Consider the following 26524-nt stretch of genomic DNA (forward strand, 5'->3'; position numbering starts at 1 on the left):
CTAGTGAGCACCTGTTCTAGGTTGTTAAGGTGTTCACTGTCATCTTCACCTGTCACTAGGATGTCGTCCAAGTAACACTGAGTCCCCGGAATCCCTTGCAGGACTTGTTCCATCGCTCTTTGCCATATCGCCGGAGCTGATGCTACTCGAATACCAGTCGATTATACTGGTAAAGACCTTTGTGAGTGTTTATCATGAGATACTTCCTAGAGGATTCTTCAACCTCCATCTGCAAATATGCTTGTGCTAGGTCAATTTTTGTAAAACGCTTCCCTCCAGATAGTGAGGCGAAGATATTTTCTATCCTTGGAAGAGGATATTGTACTGTGTGAAGGACTGGGTTCACCGTCACCTTGAAGTCCCCACAGATGCGAACCTTCCTTGGCTACTCAGACTTATTGTTTAACGTTTTCTTCATGACAGGAACGATGGGTGTCACCCACTCGCTCCAGTCTACCTTATATAACACGCCTGCATTCTCCAGATTCTCCAGCTCTGCCTCGACGGCTGGGCGAATTGCATATGGTACCGGTCTTGCTTTGAAAAACTTGGGAATTGCATTCTCCTCTATTTTTATCGAGGCGGTTACGCCTTTAAGAGTGCCCAGTTCTTGTTGAAATACCTCTTTGGCGTCAGCTAAGATTGTTGACAATCGTCCAGGAGTGATGTCGTCATCCTTTTAACCAGCCACCGTCAGTGCCTGAATGGAATGCCAGTCTAAACTTATCTTTCTGATCCATTCACGTCCCAATAACGGTGGTCCACCATCTTGCAGAATGTAGAGATACAATTTCCGTATTTTCTTGCCGTTGTATTCGACAGGCCCCCTTATTTTTCTTCTGGGGTATACTTTTTGCCCCATATACGTCCTCAAGACAATGGATGTCTCTCTCAAGGGTATGTGTGAGAATAGCCGCTCGTAGTCTCGTCGATTCATGACGGTTAGAGCTGATCCTGTATCCAATTCCATTTTGACTTGGGACCCTGCTATCGTGAGGGTGACCCAAATGGTTCGGTGATCCTCTTTTGCGATTACGTTGTGAAGTTTGAGACAGCTTAGTCTCTTGTTCCCGGATTCACTATCGCTCATCTGGTCTTCGGAACGACTGTCCGTCATCTTTTGTACTTTCCTGTATGGTTCCTTAGTAGCCTTTTTGTTGCAAACTCGTGCAATGTGTCCCATCTTTCCACATTGCCTACATATTTTGTCCTTGGACCAGCAGTCCTTCTGGTCATGGTTAGTTCTGCCACAGCGATAACATTTTGCAAATCCCCGTGTCATTTCGTGGGTGCCGTATTCCTGTGGCCTTTGTTGTATTTCCGCAGCTCCCCTGGCTGTTGCTTCGTACGATACTGCCACGCTGAAAGCCTTATCTAGCGTCAGCTCTTTCTCTGAGAGTAACCTCTTCTGGGTTCCTTCACTCAGGAGTCCACAGACAAATTTGTCCCATAGGGTATCGGCCAGTCCTGCTCCGAACTGGCAGTGCTTTGATAGCTTGCGTAGTTCCGTAAGGTACTCAGCATTGCTCTCATCTTTATGCTGAGTTCTCCTGTGGAATTTAAATCTTTCTGCTATCAGCAGCGGTGCAGGGTTTAGGTGTTCCTGTAGGATAGCAACAATTTCGTTAAAACTCTTCGCCTTCAGTTTGGCTGGAGCAATCAGGTCCCGCAATAGGCCGTACGTTCTTGCGCCCATTATGTTTAGCAGTACCGATGCCTTTTTCTCATCGGCTATTTCATTTGCCTCGCAATATACCTCGACTCTTTCCACATACGTGGTCCAGTCCTCTATTGCATTATCAAAGGCAGTGATACAGCCAGTCTTCGGCATCTTGAAAATCTAAAATGGCGCCTCCCGCGCTTTGCCTTCTTCCCCGATTTAACAAAATGGCGCTTCCCGCGCTTTGCCTTCTTCCCCGCTGGATTAAGATGGCGCCTCCCGCGCTTTGCCTTCTTCCCCGCTGTTGCTAGCGCTGCTTTCCGCGGTTTCCGTTGCAACCTGCAGCTCCTCGCGGTTTTCTGCGCGTTTTATATATATTTCCTTTGTTATTTTATTATTTTCCCGTCGTGGAACAACCCTGTGGGACTCTTGCCTCCCTCTTCTCGGGTCTGTACGCAGCCCGGCTTCGTAGCACCGGCCGCGCCATGTGCTCCACCCTCTCTCTCTCTCCTCTTCCCGACAACGCTGCTCGGCCCCGTTGCAAGCCACCCGCTCGAGTTCTAGACCGCCGCAGCCCAGGAAGGATCAGTGTACTACCTGCCACCAGCCCGATTAGCTGAAGCACCGTCGACAGGAACCAAGCCCCGCTCTCGACAGCCTCTCCTGCAATCTTCAACTCCGCTGACTCAGGGGCGGATGCCCACGGTCGACGCCCATTTCTACTGCTTCTTTCTTCCATCTGGCCTCGACCTCTGCTCACTTCGCTTCAGGAATGGATCCCAGGAGGTGGTGCAGACTGTAGGTAAGTTCGTATCTGCTCGTCGCCAATATTATGTCCGTGTATAATTGAGACACGGACAGCAGGAGTTGATCATAACAAGTCTTTACTGAATGGAGACAAACGGGAAACTGAAACTACAGAAGGCTGTTCGTGCCTTTTATACAGGTGTGGTCACTGCCAGTACTGCAGTCTGAGACCAGTTATTCCCTTAAAGGTACATACACAACAGTGGTGGGCCGCGTCGCAGTTTGATACAACTGAGCGGCTTGCTCTGCCACATCAGAGGACAGTTAAGAGTCAACCATGTTGTTTGATTCTTGACTGTCCTCCGACCTGCTAGTACAAGAGGACTGGTGATTGCAAGCTCTGGCTAACGTTCCCAGGCACAGTGGCATAGTGGTTAGCACTGTTGCCTCACAGCGCCAGGGACCCGGGTTCAAATCTGGCCTCGGGCGACTGTCTGTGTGGAGTTTGCACATTCTCCCTGTGTCTGCGTGGGTTTTCTCCGGGTGCTCCGGTTTCCTCCCACAGTCCAAAGATGTGCAGGTTAGGTTGATTTGGCTATGATAAATTGACCCTTAGTGTTAGGGGGTTAAATACGTGGGGTTACAGGGATAGGGTGGGATATGTGTCGGTGCAGGCTCGATGGGCCGAAATGGCCTCTATCTGCACTGTAGATTCTGTGATTCTGTGATTCTGTGAAAAGATGATACTTTTGCCTAGCACACAATGGGCCAAATCTTGCTGGAGTGGGCCTCTCGAGGTGCCCACTGTTAGTTAGACTTTTTCCTTCACCCTTCAGCTCAAAATGGTTGCACCGTAACTCGCTGGGAGCGCGAGCTGATAATGGCGCGGTGAGGGCAATGAGGCATCTGGGGCCCCGGTGAACGACAGGACCAACAGCCAATCTCCTTAACCAATGAGATTTAAGGATTGAGAAAGAAACAGAGGAATGACGGAAAAGGAAATCGGATGAATTAGAGTTAAATCAGGTACAGAAAGAGAAATAAAGAGAGGGAAAGAAAGGTTGGAGTAAGAGAGAGAGAAAAGAGACAAAAGGGAAAAATAAGAAAAGAATAATTAAATTTTAGTTTTAAAATCTCGAAGAACAATTTAGTACCTGAAGGAATGAGACTAAACAATTTAAATTGTTCCCTTTATGGGCCAGAGAGGTTGATTGGCATTGCATTAACAATTATCACATTGTTAAAAGGGTACTTATGCTGTTAATTACCTGCCCTAACTTTCTGTAGTGAGTTTTGTTGTATCCGTGTGTTAATGGAGACACGGAATGCAGGAGTTGATTTAACAAGTGTTTACTGCACAAAGTCTGGAGGTGAACTAAACTATACAAGACGCTATACAGGCTTATATACCCGAGTGGTCACTACCGGTACTACAGTACACAAGGGCTTCAAAAAAACATAGTTCCTCTTAAAGGTACATACACTACAATTCCTCCCCTTTTAGATAAATAGTACATAACATTTTAAGTAATCATTAATTAACATGTTTACAAGAACAATAATCTACACATTTGCTGAAGTTAATCAATTACAAATTCAGTCTCTCTGGAGGCTTCCTGACTCGGTCCGGATAACGCCTCGGTGGTGTAGTAGGTTTCGGTGGTGTAGTAGGTTCTTTTGGCAAGGTCGATTCAGCTTGAATGCCAGTGTCGGGTTCATCTGGTTCCAGTATCACCGGATCGGAGGTAGATACTATGGGTATCTCTGCTTCATCATTAGGCGTATAGAGTTGTGGTGTAGGTTGTCCCTTTTCGGATGACTCTATGATCTGGTCAGCATGGCGCCTTATTATGCTTTCTCCAATGTCCACGGTATACATCAGCGGTCCTAGTCGTGTGCAAATAGTTCCAGGCTGCCATTTCTCGGTACGGTAGTCCCGGGCCAAAACTGGTTGACCTATCTGGAAGGTTCTAGTTGGCCTTTCATTCATGCCTTGAAATTGCCGGTTCTCTACGTCCCTTCTGATGTTTGGCTTGATCAAATCCAGCCGGCATCTTAGTCTTCTATTGAAAAACATCATGGCGGGGGTTTGGTTTGTAACCACATGTGTTGCATTCCTGTACGCAAACAAGAAGTTATCTACCTTATGTTGTAGATTTATGTCTTCATTACCCATGGCCTTTATGGCCTTCTTGAAGGTCTGGACAAACCTTTCAGCTAATCCATTGGTGGCGGGATGGTATGGGGCGGACGTGTAGTGCTTAACCCCATTGTTTTTTAAGAACTTCCTGAATTCTTCGGATACAAATTGCGGTCCATTATCAGAACAGATCTGTTCAGGCAGCCCATTCCTGGCAAATATGGTCCTTAATACTGTGATGGTTTTTTCCGTGGTGGTGGAGGACATCTTTATTACCTCTGGCCACTTGGAGTGTGCATCAACTGCGATTAAGAACATTGAGTCCATAAATGGACCAGCAAAGTCGATATGTGCCCTTTGCCATGGAGATGAGGGCCACTCCCATGGATGTAGAGGGGCTTGTGGTGGGGCGTTTTGGACCTTCTGGCATCCTAGACAGCTCTTGGTCATTTCTTCGATGTCTCCATCGATACCTGGCCACCACACAAACACTCTGGCTAAGTTCTTCATTTTCACTCCACCCAGATGCCCCTCGTGAAGCTCCTTTAGCACTTTATCCTGGAGTTTGGGTGGAATCACCACTCTGGATCCACACATCAAGGTTCCTCAGCACACTGACAGCTGTTCTCTTCTTTGCGAGAATGCTGGCAACAGTGGTTCGCCATGTGCTGGCCATCCCTTCACCGTTAAATCGTAGACTCGTGAGAGAGTCGAGTCATTTCTCGTTTCCTTTTCAATGGTAGAATTTGTCACTGGTAGACATTCCACTATGGTCGAGTGGAACATCTCCACTGGGTCCACTGTAGGTGCCTCTTCTACCATTGGCAACGGTAGGCGCGATAAACCGTCAGCATTCCCATGCTGTTTTGTTCCTTTGTATTCTATGTCATATTGGTGTGCCCCTAGGAAAAGGGACCACCTCTGTAGCCTTTGCGCTGTCATAATGGGAACGCCCTTTTTAGGGTTGAATATGGAGACGAGGGGTTGATGGTCAGTCAACAAGGTAAATTTTTGTCTGTGTAGGTAATGGTTGAATTTCTTCACTCCCCACACCAGGCTGAGTGCCTCCCTGTCGATCTGGGCATAGTTACGCTCAGCTGAGTTCAATGAGCGTGACGCAAAAGCTATCGGCCGCTCCGAGCCATCAGGGAATCTATGCGATAATACCGCTCCCACGCCGTAAGGGGATGCATCGCACGCCAGTCTGATTGGCAGTGATGGGTTGTAATGAGCCAACACTTCCTTGGATGTGATCAAGCCTTTGCATTTATGGAAGGCACGTTTACAGTCTTCGCTCCATTTCCAAATTACTCCCGTTTGTAGCAGTGCGTTAAGAGGGTGCAGAACCGTTGACAAGTTCGGTAAAAATTTATGATAGTAATTTATTAATCCCAGGAACGACCTTAATTGTGAGACATTTTCAGGCGCTGGGGCTTTTACAACTGATGCGCTATCAATTACTCATAAAAGACTGAGAGTTAGAAGAGTAACTAAAGGCTTTTATTAACAACAGAATGGAGGTCTGCCTCGCGTGGTCGACCGGTCCATGATACTAAGGGCTGGGGAGCAGTCACCTTTATACTAGGACCTGTGGGAGGAGTCAGCCGAGGCATGTCCAGGCATGTACACAGTTGAATACAAACAGGACAAACAGGAATACAAACAGTGGTTTACCACATTCACCCCTTGTTTAAAATTGAGTCCGGCGGGGTGAAGTGTATTAAAAGTTAGTGTATTGGAGTCTCTCCGGAGGTCTTGTCTGCCGCTGTGATCTGCGTGGCGACGGCAGGGGTAGTGAAGTTTCCGGCGTCGAGTCCAGCGTAGGCTGTGGCACAGGCGTGTCGTCCTCGTAGATGTCGAGCGGGTCGCGGGGCCCAGGCCTGCCGTCTGCTGGGGCTGGATATCGGATCGTGGCGGGGGGTGGTAGTGGGTAGTGGGTTACTGCGGCCCCCGAGGGTGCAAGGTCTCTTATGGAGACTGTGTCCTCCCGCCCGTCCGGGTATGCGATGTAAGCATACTGGGGGTTGGCGTGGAGGAGGTCGACCCTCTCGACCAGGGGGTCCGTTTTATGGGTCCTCACGTGTCTTCTCAGTAGGACCGGCCCTGGGGACGTCAGCCATGGCGGTAGCGATGTCCCCGATGTGGACTTCCTTGGGAAGACAAACATTTTCTCATGAGGGGTGGCGTTAGTGGCAGTGCAGAGCAGTGACCGAATAGAGTGGAGCGCATCGGGGAGCACATCCTGCCAGCGGGAGGTTGGAAGGCCCCTAGACTTTAAGGCTAGCAGGACGGCCTTCCAAACTGTCGCATTTTCTCTTTCCACCTGTCCGTTCCCCCGGGGGTTGTAACTGGTGGTCCTGCTTGTGGCAATACCCCTAGTTAGCAGGTACTGACGGAGTTCGTCGCTCATAAACGATGAGCCCCGGTCGCTATGGATATAGCTGGGGAAGCCGAACAGGGTGAAGAGGTTGTTCAGACATTTAATGACCGTGGCACTGGTCATGTCCGGGCAGGGGAAGGCGAACGGGAAACGGGAGTACTCATCAATAATATTGAGGAAGTACACATTGCGGTCGGAGGAGGGGAGAGGCCCTTTAAAATCGACGCTCAGGCGCTCGAAGGGGCGAGTGGCTTTTATCAGGTGGGCCCTGTCTGGTCTATAAAAGTGCGGTTTGCACTCAGCGCAGACTTGGCAGTTCCTGGTCATGGTCCTGACCTCCTCAATAGAGTAAGGCAGGTTGCGGGCCTTGATGAAGTGGAAGAACCTGGTGACCCCCGGGTGGCAGAGGTCATTGTGGAGGGCCCGCAGTCTATCGATCTGCGCGCTGGCGCAGGTGCCACGCGATAGCGCATCCGGGGGTTCATTTAGCTTCCCGGGCCGGTACAAGATCTCGTAGTTGTAGGTGGAAAGTTCGATTCTCCACCTCAAGATCTTGTCATTTTTGATTTTGCCCCTCTGCTTGTTGTTAAACATAAAAGCAACTGAACGCTGGTCAGTGAGCAGGGTAAATCGTTTTCCGGCCAGGTAGTGCCTCCAATGACGCACAGCCTCCACAATCGCCTGGGCCTCCTTCTCAACAGCGGAGTGTCTGGTCTCCGGGCCTTGGAGGGTTCGTGAAAAGAAGGCCACGCCTGATTGAGGGTAGCGGCCAGGGCAAAGTCAGACGCGTCGCTTTCCACCTGGAAGGGGATGGATTCGCCCACTGCATGCATGGTGGCTTTGGCAATGTCCTCCTTGATACGGTGGAAGGCTAAGCGGGCCTCTGCCGTCAAGGGAAAAGAGGTGGACTTGATCAGCGGACGGGCCTTGTCCGCATAGTAGGGGACCCACTGGGCGTAATAGGAGAAAAACCCTAGGCACCTCTTCAGGGCCTTGAGGCAGTGGGGCAGTGGAAGTTCCATAAGGGGACGCATCCGGTCGGGGTCGGGGCCGATGACTCCGTGTTCCACAACACAGCCGAGGATGGCGAGGCGGTTTGTGCGGAATATGCACTTCTCCTTGTTATATGTCAGGTTTAGGAGTTGGGCGGTGCGGAGGAATTTTTCGAGGTTTGCGTCATGGTCCTGCAAGTCACGGCCGCAGATGGTCACATTGTCCAGATATGGGAAAGTGGCCTGCAACTCATTTTGATCTACCATCCGGTCCATCTCCCTTTGGAAGACGGAGACCCCGTTGGTGACGCCAAAGGGAACCCTAAGGAAGTGATAGAGGCGGCCGTTTGCCTCAAAGGCAGTGTACTGGCGGTCCTCAGGGCGGATGGGGAGCTGGTGGTACGCTGATTTCAGGTCAATGGTCGAGAAGACGCGGTACTGCGCGATCTGGTTGACCATATCAGCTATACGGGGGAGTGGGTAGGCGTCCAGCAGGGTGTAGCGATTTATTGTCTGGCTGTAGTCGATGACCAGGCGCTGCTTCTCGCCGGTCTTAACGACCACAACCTGGGCTCGCCAGGGGCTGGTGCTGCCCTCAATAATCCCTTCTTTCAGGAGCCGCTCCACTTCGGTTTTAATGAAAACCCTGTCCCCGGCACTGTATCGCCTGCTCTTTGTGGCGATGGGCTTACAGTCGGGGGTGAGGTTAGCAAACAGTTGGGGGGGGGTGACTCTGAGTGTGGAGAGGTTGCACCTGGTGCGCGGCGGGCAGTTTGGAAGCTGCTGGCTGCGGACTGTGAGTGGGGGTAGGGGTCCACCGTACGCCATCGTAACACTTTTAAGGTGGCACTGAAAATCTAACCCCAGCAGGACGGCAGCGCAGAGGTCAGGCAGGACCAGAAGTTTAAAATGATCGTACACGGTCCCGTCTACTACGAGTGTCACCACGCAGTAGCCGCCGATGTCCGCCGACTGGGACTCGGAGGCCATAGAAATCCGCTGTTGCGCAGGCAGGACTGGGAGAGAGCAACGCCGCACCGTGTCGGGGTGGATGAAGCTCTCCGTGCTCCCAGAGTCAAAAAGGCAGATTGTATCGTGACCATTTACCTTAATGTCCATTGTGGAACTGGCCAGTTGGTGCGGTCTCGCTTGGTCCAGTGTAACGGATGCCAGCGTAGGGGTCGGTGTGTCGCTGCGGGTATCAGATGAGGCGGTGTCGGGGGCCTGCTGCGTCCCGGCTGTCGTCCAAGATGGCGGCGTCCATGATCCCCATGTGGCTGGAGGCGTCCAAAATGGCTGCTGTACCGGTGATTCGCACATGGCCGGGGAGGTCCAAGGTGGCGGCCCGCATGGCCCACACGCGGCGCTGCTGGGGTTCGGGGTGGCTTTGGCCCTGCAGACGCTAGCGTAGTGTCCCTTCTTCCCGCAGCCCGAGCAGATCGCGTTTTTCGCCGGGCAGCGCGCTCTGGGGTGTTTTGCCTGGCCACAGAAGTAGCATTTCTGGCCTTGGGGCACTGCTGTCTGGCCTTGGGACACTGCTGCGGTAGTTGGGCCGTTGTTGGGGTGTGGCTGGGGTGGCACGGCGCTATGAGGCGGTCCTACCGTGTCCCAGGCTGTCATTCCCCGCGGCGTCCACGGTGCAGAGGAGTAGGCATCCATGCCCTGGTAGGCTGCATCCAATGATAGTGCGAGTTCAGAGGCCTTGTTGAGGTCGAGGTTACTCTGCTCCAACAGTCGCTGTCGGGTGTAATTGGATCTGTGGCCCGCTACAAAAGCGTCCCGGATAAGTTCCTCTGTGTACACGGCAGCCTTTACATCCTTACAACCACAGGCCCGGCCAAGCACAGACAGTGCCTGAAGGTATTCCACGGTCGATTCCCCAGGTTGTTGTTTACGACTCCCCAGGAGGTGCCTGGCGTACACTTCGTTCACTGGGCGCGTGTACTGGTCCTTGAGGAGCTTGATAGCGTCCGCGTACGAGGTCGCGTCTTGGATGACCGAGGGCACTCGGTGGTTCACTTTGGAGGTCAGGACATCCAGTTTGTCCTCGTCCGATTTGATTGCTTCGGAGGCGGTCAGGAATTTTTCGAAACACTTAAGCCAGTGAGTAAACTTGGTGGATGAGTCCGCCTCCCGATGATCTAAGTCCAGGCATGCTGGTGTGAGGATCTTCTCCATTATAAAAATGTTGTTAATAAAATTGATGCGCTATCAATTACTCATAAAAGACTGAGAGTTAGAAGAATAACTAAAGGCTTTTATTAACAACAGAATGGAGGTCTGCCTCGCGTGGTCGACCGGTCCATGATACTAAGGGCTGGGGAGCAGTCACCTTTATACTAGGACCTGTGGGAGGAGTCAGCCGAGGCATGTCCAGGCATGTACACAGTGGAATACAAACAGGACAAACAGGAATACAAACAGTGGTTTACCACAACAACCGCTTCAATTTTTTCAGGTGACTTATGCAATCCTTCTTCGTTAATGACATGGCCACAATATGATATTTGTTTCAGGAAAAATTCGCACTTGGGGCAATTTGCTCATAGGCCCCGTTCTCTTAGCCTCGTGAGCACCTGCTCCAAATTCGCAAGGTGCTCGTTGTCGTTTTCTCCTGTTACAAGGATGTCGTCTAGGTAGCATTGAGTCCCCGGAATCCCTTGCAGGACTTGCTCCATAGCTCTTTGCCAGATAGCTGGAGCTGATGCTACTCCGAAAACCAGTCGATTGTACTGGTACAGGCCTTTGTGTGTGTTTATCGTGAGATATTTTTTAGAGGCCTCCTCAACCTCCATCTGTAGATATGCCTGTGCCAAGTCAATTTTGGTGAAACGTTTCCCTCCGGATAGTGAGGCGAAAATATCTTCTATCCTGGATACTGTACCGTGTGAAGAACCGGGTTTACAGTCACCTTGAAGTCCCCACAGATGCGAATTTTTCTCTGTTCTTCAGATTTATCATTATTCAACGTTTTCTTCATGACCGAGACGATGGGTGTTGCCCACTCGCTCCAATCTACCTTGGAAAACACGCCTGCTTTTTCCAAATTCTCCAGCTCTGCCTCGACTGCTGGACGAATTGCGTATGGCACCGGCCTTGCCTTAAAAAACTTGGGAATTGCCGCATCTTCCACTTTTATTGAGGCGGTGGCGCCTTTCAGGGTTCCTAGTTCCTGTTGAAACACTTCTTTGGCGTTAGCCAAGATGTCTTTTAATCGTCCAGGTATGACGTCATCATCATTTTTTTTCTTACTGGTCACCGTCAGTGCCTGAATGAGTGCCAGTCTAAACATATCTTTCTGATCCATTCACGTCCCAACAACGGTGGACCACCATCTTGCAGAACGTATAAATACAACTTCTGTATTTCCTTGCCGTTGTATACAACAGGCACCCTTATTTTCCCTCTGGGGTATACTTTCTGCCCTGTATATGTCTTCAAGATAATGGATGTGTCTTTCAAAGGTATATGCGGAAATAGCCGCTCGTACTCCCGTCGACTTATGACGGTCAGAGCTGATCCTGTATCTAGCTCCATTTTAACTGGGGACCCCGCTATCGTGAGGGTAACCCAAATGGCCTGGTAATCTTCTTTGGCAATTACATTATGTAATTTGAGACAGCTTAGTCTCTTGTTTCCGGAGTCGCTATCGCTCTTCTGGTCTTCGGAGCTACTGTCCGTCATCATTTGTACCTTTCTGTACTTTTTCTTATTGACCTTTTTACTGTCAGCGGATTTTTTTCCAGATCAGCATACACGTGCAATGTGTCCCATCTTTCCGCATTGCCTGCATGCTTTGTCCTTGAACCAGCAGTCCCTCTGGTCATGGGTGGATCTGCCGCAGCGATAACATCTCTTGAAACCCCGTGTCATTTCATGGGTGCCAAAGTCCTGTGGCTTTTGCTGTATCTCTGCAGCTCCTCTTGCTGCTGCTTCGTATGATACAGCCACACTGAAAGCCTTGTCCAGTGTCAAATCTTTCTCAGAAAGTAGTCTTTTCTGTGTTCCTTCGCTTAGGAGACCACAGACGAATTTGTCTCGTAGAGAATCAGCCAGTCCTGCCCCGAATTGGCAGTGCTTTGACAGCTTTCGTAATTCGGTGAGGTAATCAGCGTTACTTTCATTCTTGTGCTGATTCCTCCTGAAGAATTTGAATCGTTCCGCTATCAGCAGCGGTGTTGGGTTTAAGTGCTCCTGTAGGGTATCAACAATCTCCTTAAAATTCTTGTCCATCGGTTTGGCTGGAGTGATCAAGTTTCGTAACAGCCCGTATGTCCTTGCGCCCATCAGATTTAGAAGTACCGATGCCTTTTTATCATCTGCTACTGCATTCGCCTTGCAATATACCTCCACTCTTTCCACATATGTGGTCCAATCCTCTATATCACTATCGAAAGCAGTAATATTGCCAGTCTTAGGCATCCTGAAAATCAAAAATGGTGCCTCCTGCGCTTTCCCTTCTTCCCTGCCGAGTCAAGATGGCGCCGCCCGTGCTTTCCCGCCGCTGCCGCTGCTGCCAACGCTGTTCTCCGCGGTTTTTATTTACACATATATTTTGAACAGTTTCTCCGTCACTTGGAGAATCGTTCCCGTTGGACTCTCTGGGACTTTCCCCTCCCTCTGCTTGGTCCGAATGCCGACCTGCTTTGCAGCACCGGCCGTCTCCTGAGTGCTCCACCCTCTGTCTCTGTTTGCTTCTGCCTTCCGACTCGCTGCCCGGCCCCGCTGCAGAGCCACCCGATCGAGCCCCAGCCCGCCGCCCAGGAAGGATCAGTGCACTACCTGCCACCAGCCCGTTTAGCTGGTGAAACTACAGTTTTTTTTTCTTCGACCTTCGTCTGAGGAATCGATCTCCTTGAGGTGCTGCCGAATTGCAGGTAAGTTCGTTTCTAACTCGTCGCCACTGTTGTATCCGTGTGTTAATGGAGACACGGAATGCAGGAGTTGATTTAACAAGTGTTTACTGCACAAAGTCTGGAGGTGAACTAAACTATACAAGACGCTAGACAGGCTTATATACCCGAGTGGTCACTACCGGTACTACAGTACACAAGGGCTTCAAAAAAATAGTTCCTCTTATAAAGGTACATACACCACAAGTTTAATGGGCAATTAATGTGCAAATCCAGACAGTTCTTAAAACTAACGGGGAGACTAAGGATGAGATGCTGGCCAATTTACGCCTTAATAACAGCGCACTTCGTTAACACGCCATTATTTTTTCAGCACGATCCGGCCCATTAACTTCACATTGTAATTTTAAGACCATTGCTTTAAAGAGCAATGGGCAGCACCCTCGCCTCTGAGTCAGAAGGTCGTGGGTTCAAGTCCCACTCCAGAGACTTGAGCACAAAAATCCAGGTTGGCACTCCAGTGCAGTGCTGAGGGAGTGCTGCACTGTCAGAGGGGTCGTCTTTCGGATGAGACGTTAAACTGAGGCCCCGTCTGCTCTCTCAGGTGGATGTAAAAGACCCCACGGCACTATTTTGAAGAAGAGCAGGGGAGTTCTCCCCGGTGTCGTGGCCAATATTTATTACTCAATCAACATCACTAAAACAGATTATCCAGACATTATCACATTGCTGTTTGTGGGATCTTGCTATGCGCAAATTGGCTGACGCATTTCCTAAATTACAACAGTGACTACACTTCAAAAAGTAATTAATTGGCTGTAAAGTGTTTTGGGACGTTCTGAGGTCATGAAAGGTGCTATAGAAATGCAAATTTTGCTTCCAAGTTGCTTTGGCATGTTTCTGAGGTGTGATGAATCGTTCTTTAAATCAATGTAAAAGCTCAGCAGGTACACCCCCCTCCCAGAGATAGAGATGTAGAGAAGCAGAAAGTGCTGCAAACGCACACTGTTATTAAGGCGTAAATTGGCCAGTGAGTTCAGGGGATTAAGGGAAACATTGTGAGTTGCAAATCTCCAGAACTTGCTGGTCACTTTGCGCCGCTCCACCACTCACTTCACACAAACAGCATCTCACCCTTACTCTCCCCATTAGTTTTAAGAGCTGTCTGGATTTGCACATTAATTGCCCATTAAACTCACCGCAGCGAGTTTGGGGGCATCAAATACCTGAAAGGGTGGTAGAGGCAGAGACCCTCATCGCATTTAAAAAGCAACAGAAAATGCTGGAAACACTCAGCAGGTCAGGCAGCGTCCGTGGAGAGAGAAACAGAGTCAACGTTTCAGATCTGTGACCCTACGTCAGAACTAGTGAAGTTCTGATGAAATGTCAGACCTGAAACGTAAACTCTGTTTCTCTCTCCACAGATGCTGCCTGGCCTGCTGAGTGTTTCCAGCATTTTCTGTTATTTCAGATTTCCAGCATCTGCAGTATTTTGCTGTGGTATTAGCATTTAAAAAGTACTTGGATATGCACTTGAAGTGGCATAACCTGCGGGGCTACGGACTGAGAGCTGGAAAGTGGGATTAGGCTGGGGCCCAGGCACGATGGGACGAATGGCCTCCTCCTGTGCTGTAAATTTCTATGATCCTGCCAGCAATCTGGGAGCGCTGTGCATTTCCAACACTGCCTGTTTGCATTACTCTCTCTGGTCTCCAACATTGCCTGTTTGCATTACTCTCTCTGGTCTCCAGCATTGCCTGTTTGCATTACTCTCTCTGGTCTCCAGCATTGCCTGTTTGCATTACTCTCTCTGGTCTCCAACATTGCTTGTTTGCATTACTCTCTCTGGTCTCCAGCATTGCCTGTTTGCATTACTCTCTCTGGTCTCCAGCATTGCCTGTTTGCATTACTCTCTCTGGTCTCCAACATTGCCTGTTTGCATTGCTCTCTCTGGTCTGCACTCTGCACAGTCGAGCCTGTACAACATGTACCCGGACCGCGTGCCGGCCGCCGCGCGCATGCTCAGTCACCCCCCTCTCGCCCCGCCCCGCCCACTCTCCACCGCCGCGCATGCTCAGTCCCCCCTTCTCTTTTCCAATCCCATCAAGCGCGCGCGCCGCCGTCTCCTTCTGCCGCACCCCACCCTGCCCGTCGCGCGCACGTACGTACGTTCGCTCGCTCGCCGGCAGCGTGCTCGTGCCCGGGCGGGCGGTCAGTCACGTGGTGCGCGGGTATTTGAGGCTCGAGCGTCCATTTTGAGCGAGAGAGGCTTCTGGAAGGTGAGCGTCACAGGGGGAGAGAAAAAGAAAAGAAAAGAGAGATAGATAGATAGAGAGCGAGGGAGGGATAAATAAATAAATAGGTAAATAGATAGATAAAGAGAGCGAGGAGCCCGCTCCCCGGGGTCGCCCCTCGCCCGCCGGCTTTGAGGTAAACCGGCCCGGGGCCTGTGGCGCGCTCTCCCGCCGTCCGGGCCCCGCGCTCCCGCTCTGAGGCGGCGATGGCGGCCCGGGGTCGCTTCTCGGCCGGTGTATGTCCGCACTGGCGGCCCGGGGCCTCTTCTTTCTTACCCCCCCCCCCCCCCCGGGGCCTCTCTCCATTTCCCCCCCCCCCCCCCCCCCCGGGGCGCCTCTCCATCCCCCGGGGCCTCTCTCCATCCCCGGGCCTCGCCCTTCCCCATGTCCCGCACACTCTCTGAGGGGGGAGGGGCCGCGTTTCCTTTCTCTGAGCCGGGCCCGGGCGCCATTGCCCGGGTTTGAGGCCCCCATCCTCCCTCCCTCCCCCAGGGCCTGCTCTCTGTGTGTGTGTGTGTGTGTGTGTGTGTGTGTGTGTGTGTGTGCTGCTGCGATTGCTCCCCGGCTCCCGGGACAAAGGCCGCAGGACGGCCCGGCCGACATCTTGTGCCTCGGGCTCCGCCAGCCCGGCCCGGCCCACTCTGCAGGGTCGGCACCGCACAGGAGGCGGCCGTTCAGCCCATCGTGCCGTGCTGGCCCTCTGGAGCCGCTCTCCCCATAGCGCCCTGCACGCTCCCCTCCTCACCAATGCTGCATTTACTCTTCCCCAACCCCACTATTTATTTTAAATATCTTTGATTGTTCATTGCTAGCTTATAAAGCCCTTGCAGTGGACAGGAAGGACCTGTTTCCCTGAGCAGCGACCTCAATAACCAGGAGGCACAGATTGAAAGTAATTGGTAGAAGGATTAGAGGGGAGTTGAGGAGAGCTGTTTTCACCCAGAGGGTGGTGGGGGTCTGGAACTCACTGCCTGAAAGGGTGGGAGAGGCAGAAACCCTCATCACATTTAAAAAGTAACAGAAAATGCTGGAAATACTCAGCAGGCTAGATTTCCAGCATCCGCAGTATTTTGCTATTGCATTTCAAAAAGTACTTGGATATGCACTTCGAGTGCTGTAACCTACAGGGCTAAGTAAGGACCAAGAGCTGGAAAGTGGGATCAGGCTGGATAGCTCCTTCTGATGTGAATTTCTGAGATTCTATGATTTGTTAACTTGCATCTATTTTTTTTCTGCAGCCGTGTCCTAATGCTGCTTTTTACCCATTTTCAAGAGGTGTTGGTGTTTGCAAAGGTGGCCGTTCACTCGCACATTTTGAAAGCTGCTGCTTTTCTGCTTTAAACAAACCTCTTGGATTGGGAATAGTTGGAAAAGAGAGAAGTTAGCTTTTTTTAGATGTGGACTTTTATTTCTTGCACTTGCTTTTTCCCCCCATTTATTTTAATCATTTCAAAGGTCAGATGTTTTCTGGCTTGCAATTTTCCTTCCTTCTCTGTCTCCCAAAAATATGTCTCTGCTTTTTGGCCTGATGTATTTTTGTTACAGGTTCAGATTAAATCATTGATGTATATTTACATAAATGCCTGATTAAACACTATTATGGTGATGAGTGCCTAATTGTAGTCTTCTGTTAAAGGTAATAAACTATGGGTGACCAAATAGAACCACAAGTTCAGTTCAAGGTAAGAATCTGGTGATGAAATGAAGTTAACTGCTTGTATTTCAGAATTCTCTTTCTCCTGCACTTGAAGTTATCTGGGTTGATGCTGAATAATTACTGTAGGTAGTAGTTTCTGACTTTTTTTAGAAATTAAGTTCTATCGTGTGTGTGGTTTTGGATTTAAAAATAAAAGCCACAAACTTGCATGATATTTCACGGTAAGTTTTTAATAATCAGCATTGGGTGTTTTGGTCCAACCATGCCAGTTTTTACTTTTCAACTTTCCTGTGCAAAATGCTACATGTGGTTGGAGTTTTTGGCTTCTGCTTCATTGCATGTAATGTCACTATGTCCATCTGTTTTCAGTTCTGTTCTCATTAATATACATATTTGTGGATGACCTAGGCAAAGCTCACATTGTAGGCTGGGAGTGTATTTGGTGTGCTGGCAACATTTTTGATCAAAGATTTTGCACTTCTGTAGATGCCAGTGTACAGTTATTGCTGCGTTCATGTTGCTTGGGGTGTGTTTTTTGGAATGCCACTACAGCTCATCACGTCTGACTCTACCTTGCACCAATTTGCACCAGGATTGGCCCTGTACAGAGCCACATTTAAATGCTGCAATGTTTTGTATGGAATGCTTTTAACAAGCAGCTACTGCTACCCCAGCAGGTAGTAGAACAAGGGAAAATAATAACGTTGCGGGGAAATGAAACCGTAAGTAAAAAGGCAAGGAGAAACTGAAATGGGGTATGATATGGCCCCCAGAAAGAATAGGGGCCGATTTCAATATTGTGTATTTTCCCCTTGTGAAGATGATTCTGGTACTTGATCCCAGGTGGTTGTAGAGGAACCATGCCTATTGCCCAGCCCTGTTTTTGGCTAGTGCCAGTGCACTTTCCAATGAGGACCAGTGGCGTGAATCGGGAGGAGCAACACTTGCAAGCAGTGCACACTTACAGCTGTTTTGTTATTCGCTATAGCAACTAGTTGGGTCCAAATAGGTCAAGACTTGTGGCCTTTTCTTGGGCTGCTGGTTGAAACTTGTGTTCAAAAAAACTTGGCATTTTTTAATTTTAAACCACTTGGTAGCTAGCTATTATGTTGTGTCTAAATAGTAAGGAACCTATGCTTGTCAGGCGCTCCATTAAAACACCCTGGTAACTATCCTTAATACTTCAACACGAGTTGGTCCCCAACCTGCTTAAACCAAATATAAGCAGCAATGACTCACGGGTAATACGTGATTTCAGAATTCACTTTAATTCTTGATTTAAATCCAAGTTGATGACTGGAGGTATAACTGAATCCACCTGCTAAATACAAAAGATTGCTACATGGTGAACAAAAGCTATGGGACAATATGCACAATTCTAAGAATTTTTGTGGTTTTTTAATGCATGCTCGGTCTGTTTATTTTGAACCTTTTCCCCAACTGAAGGTAGGGGATTTGTCCTGTTTCCAGCAGCCCTTTGGTACTGTGGCCAAGTCACTTTCTGATTTTTTTTTTTCAGTGTACATGCAGAATGCTCAGTAGGGTTGACCATGAATAAACAAGTATTCAAAGAAAATGGGGGGAGGGGAAAGACACTTTCTTTTAATGCCCCGGTGATGTTTCTCTAGGGGGTTCTTGGACCAATGGTCGGGAGAGTAATCTTTAGTCCCTGGAGACTTGAAGACAATTCTGGAGTGTTGGTAACCCTATTGGTTAGTGATGAGGTGCAATGACCCTGGGTGCATTCTCGGCTGAGGCCAGTTTTGGCCAAGATAAAAGTGCTGACTGTTGGACATTCCTGACTCTTGTGGTTTGGTCATTCTTTACTGTGCTATTGCCGTTTGGTGATTTTTCACAGGATAACGTTCTGAAATATTGTGTGGAGCAGAGAAACTTCTAGTCACTAGGTTGTGGTGCAAAGATCCATAATGAGAAAAGCATATGCTTACTGATTCCAAAATTTTTTATTCTAAAATATGATTGCTACTTTATGCCCAGTGGCTGGTCAGTATATTGGTCTGTCTAATGTAGCTTTGGCACCACATTAGGGAGATGCTTTATCCCACCTAAATCTGGTAATTCACAAAACTAGGGCAACCCAATCAAAACCCACTTGGATGCAGGCTGGCAAACATGGTATACTTTCAAACCTGCCATTCACCAGAGCATCCCTTCAGATTGTCCTCCAGATTTGGAATAAAAAGTCTCGATTTTGTGATTCACTTGAACATTGGGCCAAAGAACCTGTAGCTTTGGGTTGCAGCTATAACTGAATTCTCATTTGCTTTCTTTTAGCTTGTACTTGTTGGAGATGGTGGTACTGGTAAAACGACTTTTGTGAAGCGTCACTTGACTGGTGAATTTGAAAAGAAGTATGTAGGTATGTACACAAATGGAATGATCTAGCACAGAAGCATACCATTCAGCCCATCGTGCCTGTGCCTCTTTGAAAGAGCTATCCAATTAATCCAACTCTCCTGCTCTTTCCCAGAATCCTGTACATTTTCCCCTTCAAGTTATTATTGAATCATCATCCACTGCCTGTTCAAGCAGAGCATTCCAGATCATCAGAACTTGCTGCATCATTTGTTTTCTCATGTTGCATCTGGTGATTTTTCCAGTTACTGTAAATCTGTGCCCTCTGGTTACTGATTCTTCTGCCACTGGACGCCATTTCTCTTTTATTCACACTATCAAAACCCGTCATTATTTTAACACCTATCAAATCTCCCCTTAATCTTCTCTGCTCTAAGGAGAACAACTCCTGTTTCTCTCATTTCTCCACTTAACTGAAGTCCTTCATCCCCGGTACCATTCTTGTAAATTTTCTCAAGGCCTTGACGGCTTTCTAAAGTGTGGTGCCCAGAATTGGCCACAATACTCTAGCTGAAGCTCAACCAGTGTTTTATAAAAGGTTTAGCATAACTTTGCTCTTGTACTGTGTCTGTTTATAAAGCCCAGGATCTCGTATGCCTTTTTAACAGCCTTTTCAACTTGTTCTGTGACCTTCAAAGTATGTGCAACTCTTGAAATTGTACCAGTTAGTTTGCATTGCCTCCAAATTCTTCCTACCAAAATTAATCACTTCACACTTCTCTGCATTAAATTTCATCTGCCATGTGTCTGCCCAGTACACCAATCTGTCTGTTTTCCTGAAATCTGTTATCCTCTTTACTGTTTACTACATTGGAGTTTTGTGTCATTTGCAAACTTTGAAATTATGCCCTGTATACCCAAGTCCAGATCATTTATTTATTTACCCTGGGGGACACTACTGCACACTTCCCTCCAGTCAAAAGCAACCATTCACCACTACTCTGCTTTCTGACCCGTAGCCAGTTTTGTATCCACTTAGAAACTGCCCCTTTAATCCCATGGGCTTTAATTTTGCTAACCAGTCTATTATGTACTTTAATCAAACACCATTTGAAAGTCCATATTCACAGAATTAACCGTACTACCCTCTGTTACTTCATCAAAGAACTGGGTGTTTGGGCTGAATTTTGCATTCCATGTTGATGGCAGTGTAACTTGGTTTTTTTCCCTCTCCTCACAGCAACATTGGGTGTTGAAGTTCACCCACTAATGTTCCATACTAACAGAGGTGCCATCAGATTTAACGTGTGGGATACCGCTGGTCAGGAGAAATTTGGTGGTCTCCGAGATGGTTATTACATTCAAGGTAAGAGTTTGGGTGATGCAGCTTGTGACAGTGGAACATTTTGTATACAGTGATGTATGTCTTGGATGCTTATAGTTTTTTCTTTAACAGCTCAATGTGCCATTATTATGTTTGATGTAACTTCGCGAGTGACATACAAGAATGTGCCTAACTGGCACAGAGACTTGGTGCGAGTGTGTGAAAACATCCCCATTGTGTTGTGTGGCAACAAAGTTGACATTAAAGACAGAAAAGTGAAGGCAAAATCTATTGTCTTCCACAGGAAGAAAAATCTTCAGGTATGGCTTTTGTAAATATCTGTTTATATACTTGGGATCTTTATGCTAATTGTTCTGCAAGCATTGCCAAATTGGATGTTAGTACTGGAAGGAAAGTCTAGACTGTACTCCCCAACACCTGCCCCATCTCTTTAGCTATCTGAAATGCACCTTTTTAAAATATGATCCTTTGTCAGTGGAGACATGCTGTTTCAGTCCTCAATCCCTTCCTAAATCTCTGGTTTTCACATTTTGTGGGGATCCTTGCAAATATTGACAATCCTGCGGCCCAACTATCCTAGCTTCGGAGGAAAAACTCTAGCATTCCTTTATTTAGAAAATCCTTGAGAACGACGTGCTGGGAAGTCAGTAAATAATCTGGCAGGAGGGATGTGAGAATTTTGGGGCTGCAATTTGGAAACCTGTGCCCAAGATGCTACTTAATGGTTTACTAATGAAGTTTGTGGGTTGAGAAAAGTGTAGGAAACAATATTCAGACTACTGTACTGTCCAGTTAACACAGTTGTAGGTCAGAGATGCATTTTCAAAATCATCCATTTGAGGTAGCCACCCTGGATCAGATTAGCTTATTTCGGGCAAAATTAATGCGGTCAGCCAACTTCTAAGCAACTTGCCTTCCACACAACCCATATTAGCTAAGTTTTCTCTGTGTAGGATAAATAAGGTCACCTGATAAATTCAATTTCCATTATTTATGGGAGAAGCATATTTGGGCTAGAAACAGCGCAGGGTTTGGCCAGGTACTTGGTCATTACATTTGTTGAAGCCATTTATTTAAAATCCAAGTGGTGGCAGCCAGAGCAATTTGTCCTGGCTTTTGGTGGGTTTTCTATGGCTGTAATGGGGGTGGAAATTTGCACTACGATATTTCAGTTGCAGCTTCCTGACTGAAGGGCCAGTTGCACAACAAAGGAGTGAGAGTTTTCAAACCAGAGATTGAAGTGAGTGCTCTCCACCAATGTTTGAAATTGAAACCAATTTTTAAAATTCTGTCAGGCTGACAACACATGACATCCACTTGTAATTTCAGCTTTGAAATAGTTGCACTCGGCAACAATTCTGTACAGTAAGGACTGCTATTGTAAGAAACTGGCTGCAAAGGCTTCTCTGCACAGTGCATTTGATCAATGTTTCCTTATAAGTTGCATTAGAATGGGGCTTGTAACCAGGAAGTATGTGGCATGCCTGATGTAGCAGATTTCTTGGAAAAGAAAGCAGGTGAGAAGGCTATTCAAAATTAAGCTCCATGATGGGAGGGGGACATTTTGGCAGATGAAAGCGATGCAGTGCTTTGCTAACTTCACAAATGGTGTTGACCATTTCACCAGCAGTAGCAGATTCTGAGATCCTGTAGCATTAAGGAAAGTTGCCATAGATTTCCAGTGTATCCAGTCCTGGCTTCAGGACCAAGTACAGACAGTTCTGGAAAATGTCTTTTTACAGTAAAGCTCAAAGATGCTTGCATTGGGGGTGGGGGGTACCAAGGTGTGGCATTTCGGGGGGGGGGGGGGGAAATGCTCTAGTTTCCCTTGCTAATAAGATTAGCAATTTTTTATAGGCTGTTTCTTGAATGTAAAACCACTTTGTGAATTGATTGTTAGACATTTGAAAATAATTGCCTTTTTTAATTGAAATTGTTATATCTTCTGAACTTGTCTTTCTACACTGGTTTTAAGCACACTACCGAATTTCTAAATCCCTGGTTTCTACTACAAATATATGGAACTTGTTCTCGCACAAGTCAATGAAGTTTGTCACAATGGAATGACGTAAGCTGCATGAGCCCCTTATATATTAATAAAAAGTAATTAAGTGGGCACAAGTGCTTAAATTCCAATACTGTGGAAATGTGAGCTGTTACAGCCGAGAGTCCACACTGACTTCTTTCCTTCTTGCAGTACTATGACATTTCTGCCAAAAGCAACTACAACTTCGAGAAGCCATTTCTGTGGCTTGCCAGGAAGCTCATTGGAGATCCCAATTTGGAGTTTGTTGCTATGCCAGCTTTGGCACCACCAGAGGTTCAGATGGACCCTGCATTAGCAGCACAGTATGAGGAGGACCTGAAGGTATAGTATTTATTGGAGTAATTCCTGAAAACTAAGTACTTGTACCCTGAATAATCATTTTGTGTTGACTTTTTTTAGACCATAGGTTTGTGATATTCCCATCTGTATCCTATGGTTCTATATGTCCAGTGCTTGGTCTCTGGTACTTCCCTTTCTGGTCTTGTAAATGAGTTGGGTGAGGGACTTGAGAATATATGGATGCAGAAATGTGCTCTGTTCTTTGGGTGCTGCCCTTTCAGCACATCTGCTTGACTGCCATAAAGGCATTTAATAATAGTGCTGTAGAATTTATTTATCCCTGGTTAGCTATTCGCATTGAAAGCAGCTTCATGTTGACAAATGTAAACCGACCTGTAGGCTGATTTTTAGTTTCAAAAGTGGAATCTAATCACAATTCTTAATGCTTTTGATTAATCTGCAAGATAATTGCTGCATCTTAAGATGCTGGAACATTTGTCTTCAGTATGCCTCTACCAATCTCCAGTGTGTCGTCTTAGTGACTCATTTTAACTGCAGTATCTTGAGGTTTCAGCGGATTGGCTTGTGGCATTCTGCAGTCTTAATAGCACCAGTTTGGTAAAATCTGCCAGATATTAGCTGCACTTCTTTGTGTTCAAGACAGTCTCTACTAATGATTGACAAAGCAACTGCCTACTGTGCTTGAATTATTCTGGAGAAGATAGATAAATTTACTAGTGTAGAAGATTTGACATCCAATTCTGAGCTAGTTGTACTTGATGTACAGCCCATGAAGGAAATCTCTTTTTTAATTGATGCCTACAGAAATATTTCTGAAACATGATGGTTTTTCTTCAGTACTGTGTGTACTGCATGGGGTTGTTTCATAATCTAACCAGTCTTTGGTTCTGTAAGATGGAGTAATTTAATTGTAAATACCTTTGTACTCTAGGGGTAGTTCATGGATATGGAATTTAACTTGGAATCAGTTGTGGTTTTACTCACCCTGTGAGGCTCTTCTGTCCTGATTAGATACATTTTCAGACTATTTAGGTTGCAAAGCTGTCACTTCATACCTAGCTGTAACTCTGCACTTGTCAACAATTGTAGATGGGGACATTTTAGTTTTTAAATTGCTACTTGTAACATGTTTAGGATGGCAAGCAACTGCATTTGAGAGTTGGGGAGTAATATGACTTGATGTGTTTTGCATGTAAAGTAGTGCTGTTTGTCTTTCTACACCCTTGTGCTCTGTCTGTACATTTTCTCTAACCAGAAGAACTCTGCAAAGTTCTCTGTCTCTGGAAATGCAATGTGTTTTTTTTTTAAAAGCACCTTTAATTTGTATACTCTTGTTTCTTAATATCCCAGGTTGCTCAAGGCACTGCATTGCCAGATGAAGATGATGACCTGTGAATTAATGGCTGGAGTCGAGCACCAGCAGCCTAGTTTTATAGGCAGCTGTCCTGTGATGCAGCGTGTTTGCCAGTTAATTAGCTGAACAGAACTTAACTGCTTATAATCTTTAGGAGGCAAAAGGAATTGGGAGTGAATGGTGTGCAGTATGACAATTTCCTTCACACTTGGACCTGTGTACTTGATACTAAAACTGTATTGATAGACTGCAACATTTGAGTGTATGCATAATTTAATTTATGATACTGGTAGAATCACAATATACATCGTTTCAAGTTGTATGTTAATGTCATTCCTACTTTTTTGTTAACTTTTTGTTTAGATCATAAAGTTGTGATCTTAATAAAGTTGTATTCAAATGACTAAATGAATTGTGGCATTAAAGTACTGAGCATTCCTTTCAAAGTTCATTGTTTTTACTGGTATTTAGTCCACCAATTGTTGGGTAAGGAGTTAAAAATCCTGAATCCCTCTGCTGGGTGGCTATGAATATTACTAACGGTATGATGAGACATCATGCCCTAGCTGCTGTTTCTTTTGGAGGGAGTGAATGTTTAAGGTGGTGGATGGGGTGCCAATCAAGCGGGCTGCTTTGTCCTGGATGGTGTCGAGCTTCTTGCGTGGTGTTGGAGTTGCACTCATCCAGACAAGTGGAGAGTATTCCATCACACTCCTGATGTGTCTTGTAGATGGTGGAAAGGCTATGGGGAGTCAGAAGGTGAGTCACTCTGCAGAATACCCAGCCTCTGACCTGCTCTTGTAGCCACAGTCGATATGTGGCTGGTCCAGTTAAGTTTGATTGGGGGTGGGATTTGACAATGGCAATGCCAATGGAAGGTGATTAGACTCATGGGAGAGATTGTCATTGCCTGGCCCTTGTGGCATGAATGTTACTTGCCACTTACCAGCCTAAGCCTGCATGTTATGCAGGTCTTGCTGCATGTGGGTATGGACTGCTTCATTATCTGTGGAGTTGTGCATGGAACTGCAGTCAACAGCAAACCCTCCCCACTGCTGATCTTATGATGGAGGGGAAGGTCATTGATGAAACAGCTGAAGATGGTTGGGCCTAGGACACTGCCATGAGGAACTCCTGCAGCAATACACTGGGGCGGAGATGATTTGCCTCCCAACAACCACCTTTCTCTGGGCTAGGTATGATTCCAGCCAGTGGAGTTTTTCCCCTGATTCTCATTGACTTCAATTTTAGTAGGGCTCCTTGATGCCACACTTGCTCAAATGCTGCCTTGATGTCAAGGGCAATCGATCCCACCTCGCCGCTGGATTTTCAGCTCTTATCTGTGTTGCACAGCGGTGAGCAGCTTATTGGGTAAGTTGCTTGATACCACTATATAGGACACCTTCCATCGCTTGATATCACTATATGGGACACCTTCCATTGCTTTGCTGATGATTGAGAGTCGACTGAAGAGATGGTAATTGGCTGGGTTGCATTTGTCCTGCTTTTGGTGGACAGGATATACCCAATGAGAAATAGGAGCAGGAGTAGACCATGTGGCCCTTCGAGCCTGCTCTGCCATTCAATAAGGTCATGGCTGATCTACCTCAGCTTCACTGTCCTGCACTATCCTCATATCCCTTAATATTCAAAGATCTAGCGATCTCTCTAGAATATACTCCACAGCCCTCGGGTAGAGAATGCCAAAGATTAACTACCCTCAGTGAAGAAATTTCTCCTCATCTCAGTCCTAAATGGCAGATTCCTTATTCCGAGACTGACCCCTGGTTCTAGACTCCCCAGCCCGGGGAAATGTACTCCATGAATCTACCCTGTCGAGCCCTGGAAGAATTTTGTATGTTTCAATGAGATCGCCTCTCATTTTTCTAAGCTCTAGAGAATATAGGCCCAGTCTACTGAATCTCTCCTCTTAGGACAAGCCCTCCCATCCCAGGAACCAATCTGATGAACCTTCATTGCACTCCCTCTAGGGCAAGTATATCCTTCCTTTAGGTAAGGAGACCAAAACTGTACACAATACTCCAGGTGTGGTCTCACCAGGGCCCTATATAATTGACATCTTTACTCTTATACGTAAATTCTCTTGTAATAAAGGCCAACATACCATTTGCTTTCCTAATTTATTGCTGTACCTGCATGTTAACTTTCAGTGATTCGTGTACAAGGACACCCAGGTCCCTCTGAACACCAACATTTCCCAATCTCACCATTTAAAAAATACTCGGCTTTTCTATTTTTCCTACCAAAGTGAATAACTTCACATTTCTCCACATTATATTCCATTTGCCATGTTCTTGCCCACTCACTTAGCCTGTCTACATCCCCTTGAAGCCTCCTTGCATCCTCCTCACATCTTACATTCCCACCCAGCTTTGTATCAGCAGCAAACTTGGATATATTACATTGGTCCCCTCATCC

The 26524-nt window shown here is 47.2% G+C and overlaps 1 protein-coding gene across 1 annotated transcript; it reads left to right on the plus strand.

The window, feature by feature from the left end:
* The first annotated feature begins 14980 nt into the window (after window positions 1-14980).
* On the plus strand, window positions 14981-24531 carry ran (RAN, member RAS oncogene family). The gene is made up of 7 exons (XM_086011895.1): window positions 14981-15051; window positions 16703-16748; window positions 19019-19103; window positions 20280-20405; window positions 20496-20683; window positions 22582-22752; window positions 24082-24531. Exons 2-7 carry the CDS (start codon window positions 16713-16715, stop codon window positions 24124-24126), a joined length of 651 nt encoding a protein of 216 aa, XP_085868021.1. The 5' UTR covers window positions 14981-15051; window positions 16703-16712; the 3' UTR covers window positions 24127-24531.
* The last annotated feature ends 1993 nt before the right edge of the window (window positions 24532-26524 follow it).

Source organism: Somniosus microcephalus, chromosome 19 (genome assembly GCF_052327205.1).
Source record: "Somniosus microcephalus isolate GS21.2 chromosome 19, FLI_Smic_1.0, whole genome shotgun sequence".
Taxonomy (NCBI): Eukaryota; Metazoa; Chordata; class Chondrichthyes; order Squaliformes; family Somniosidae; genus Somniosus; species Somniosus microcephalus.

Bases quoted from the DNA above. Each gene is read 5' to 3' on its own strand.
- ran (XM_086011895.1), top strand. From the start codon at position 16,713: ATGGGTGACCAAATAGAACCACAAGTTCAGTTCAAG. The intron at 19,104-20,279 runs GTATGTACACAA...CTCTCCTCACAG, and splicing joins ATTTGAAAAGAAGTATGTAG to CAACATTGGGTGTTGAAGTT. The intron at 20,684-22,581 runs GTATGGCTTTTG...TCCTTCTTGCAG, and splicing joins ACAGGAAGAAAAATCTTCAG to TACTATGACATTTCTGCCAA.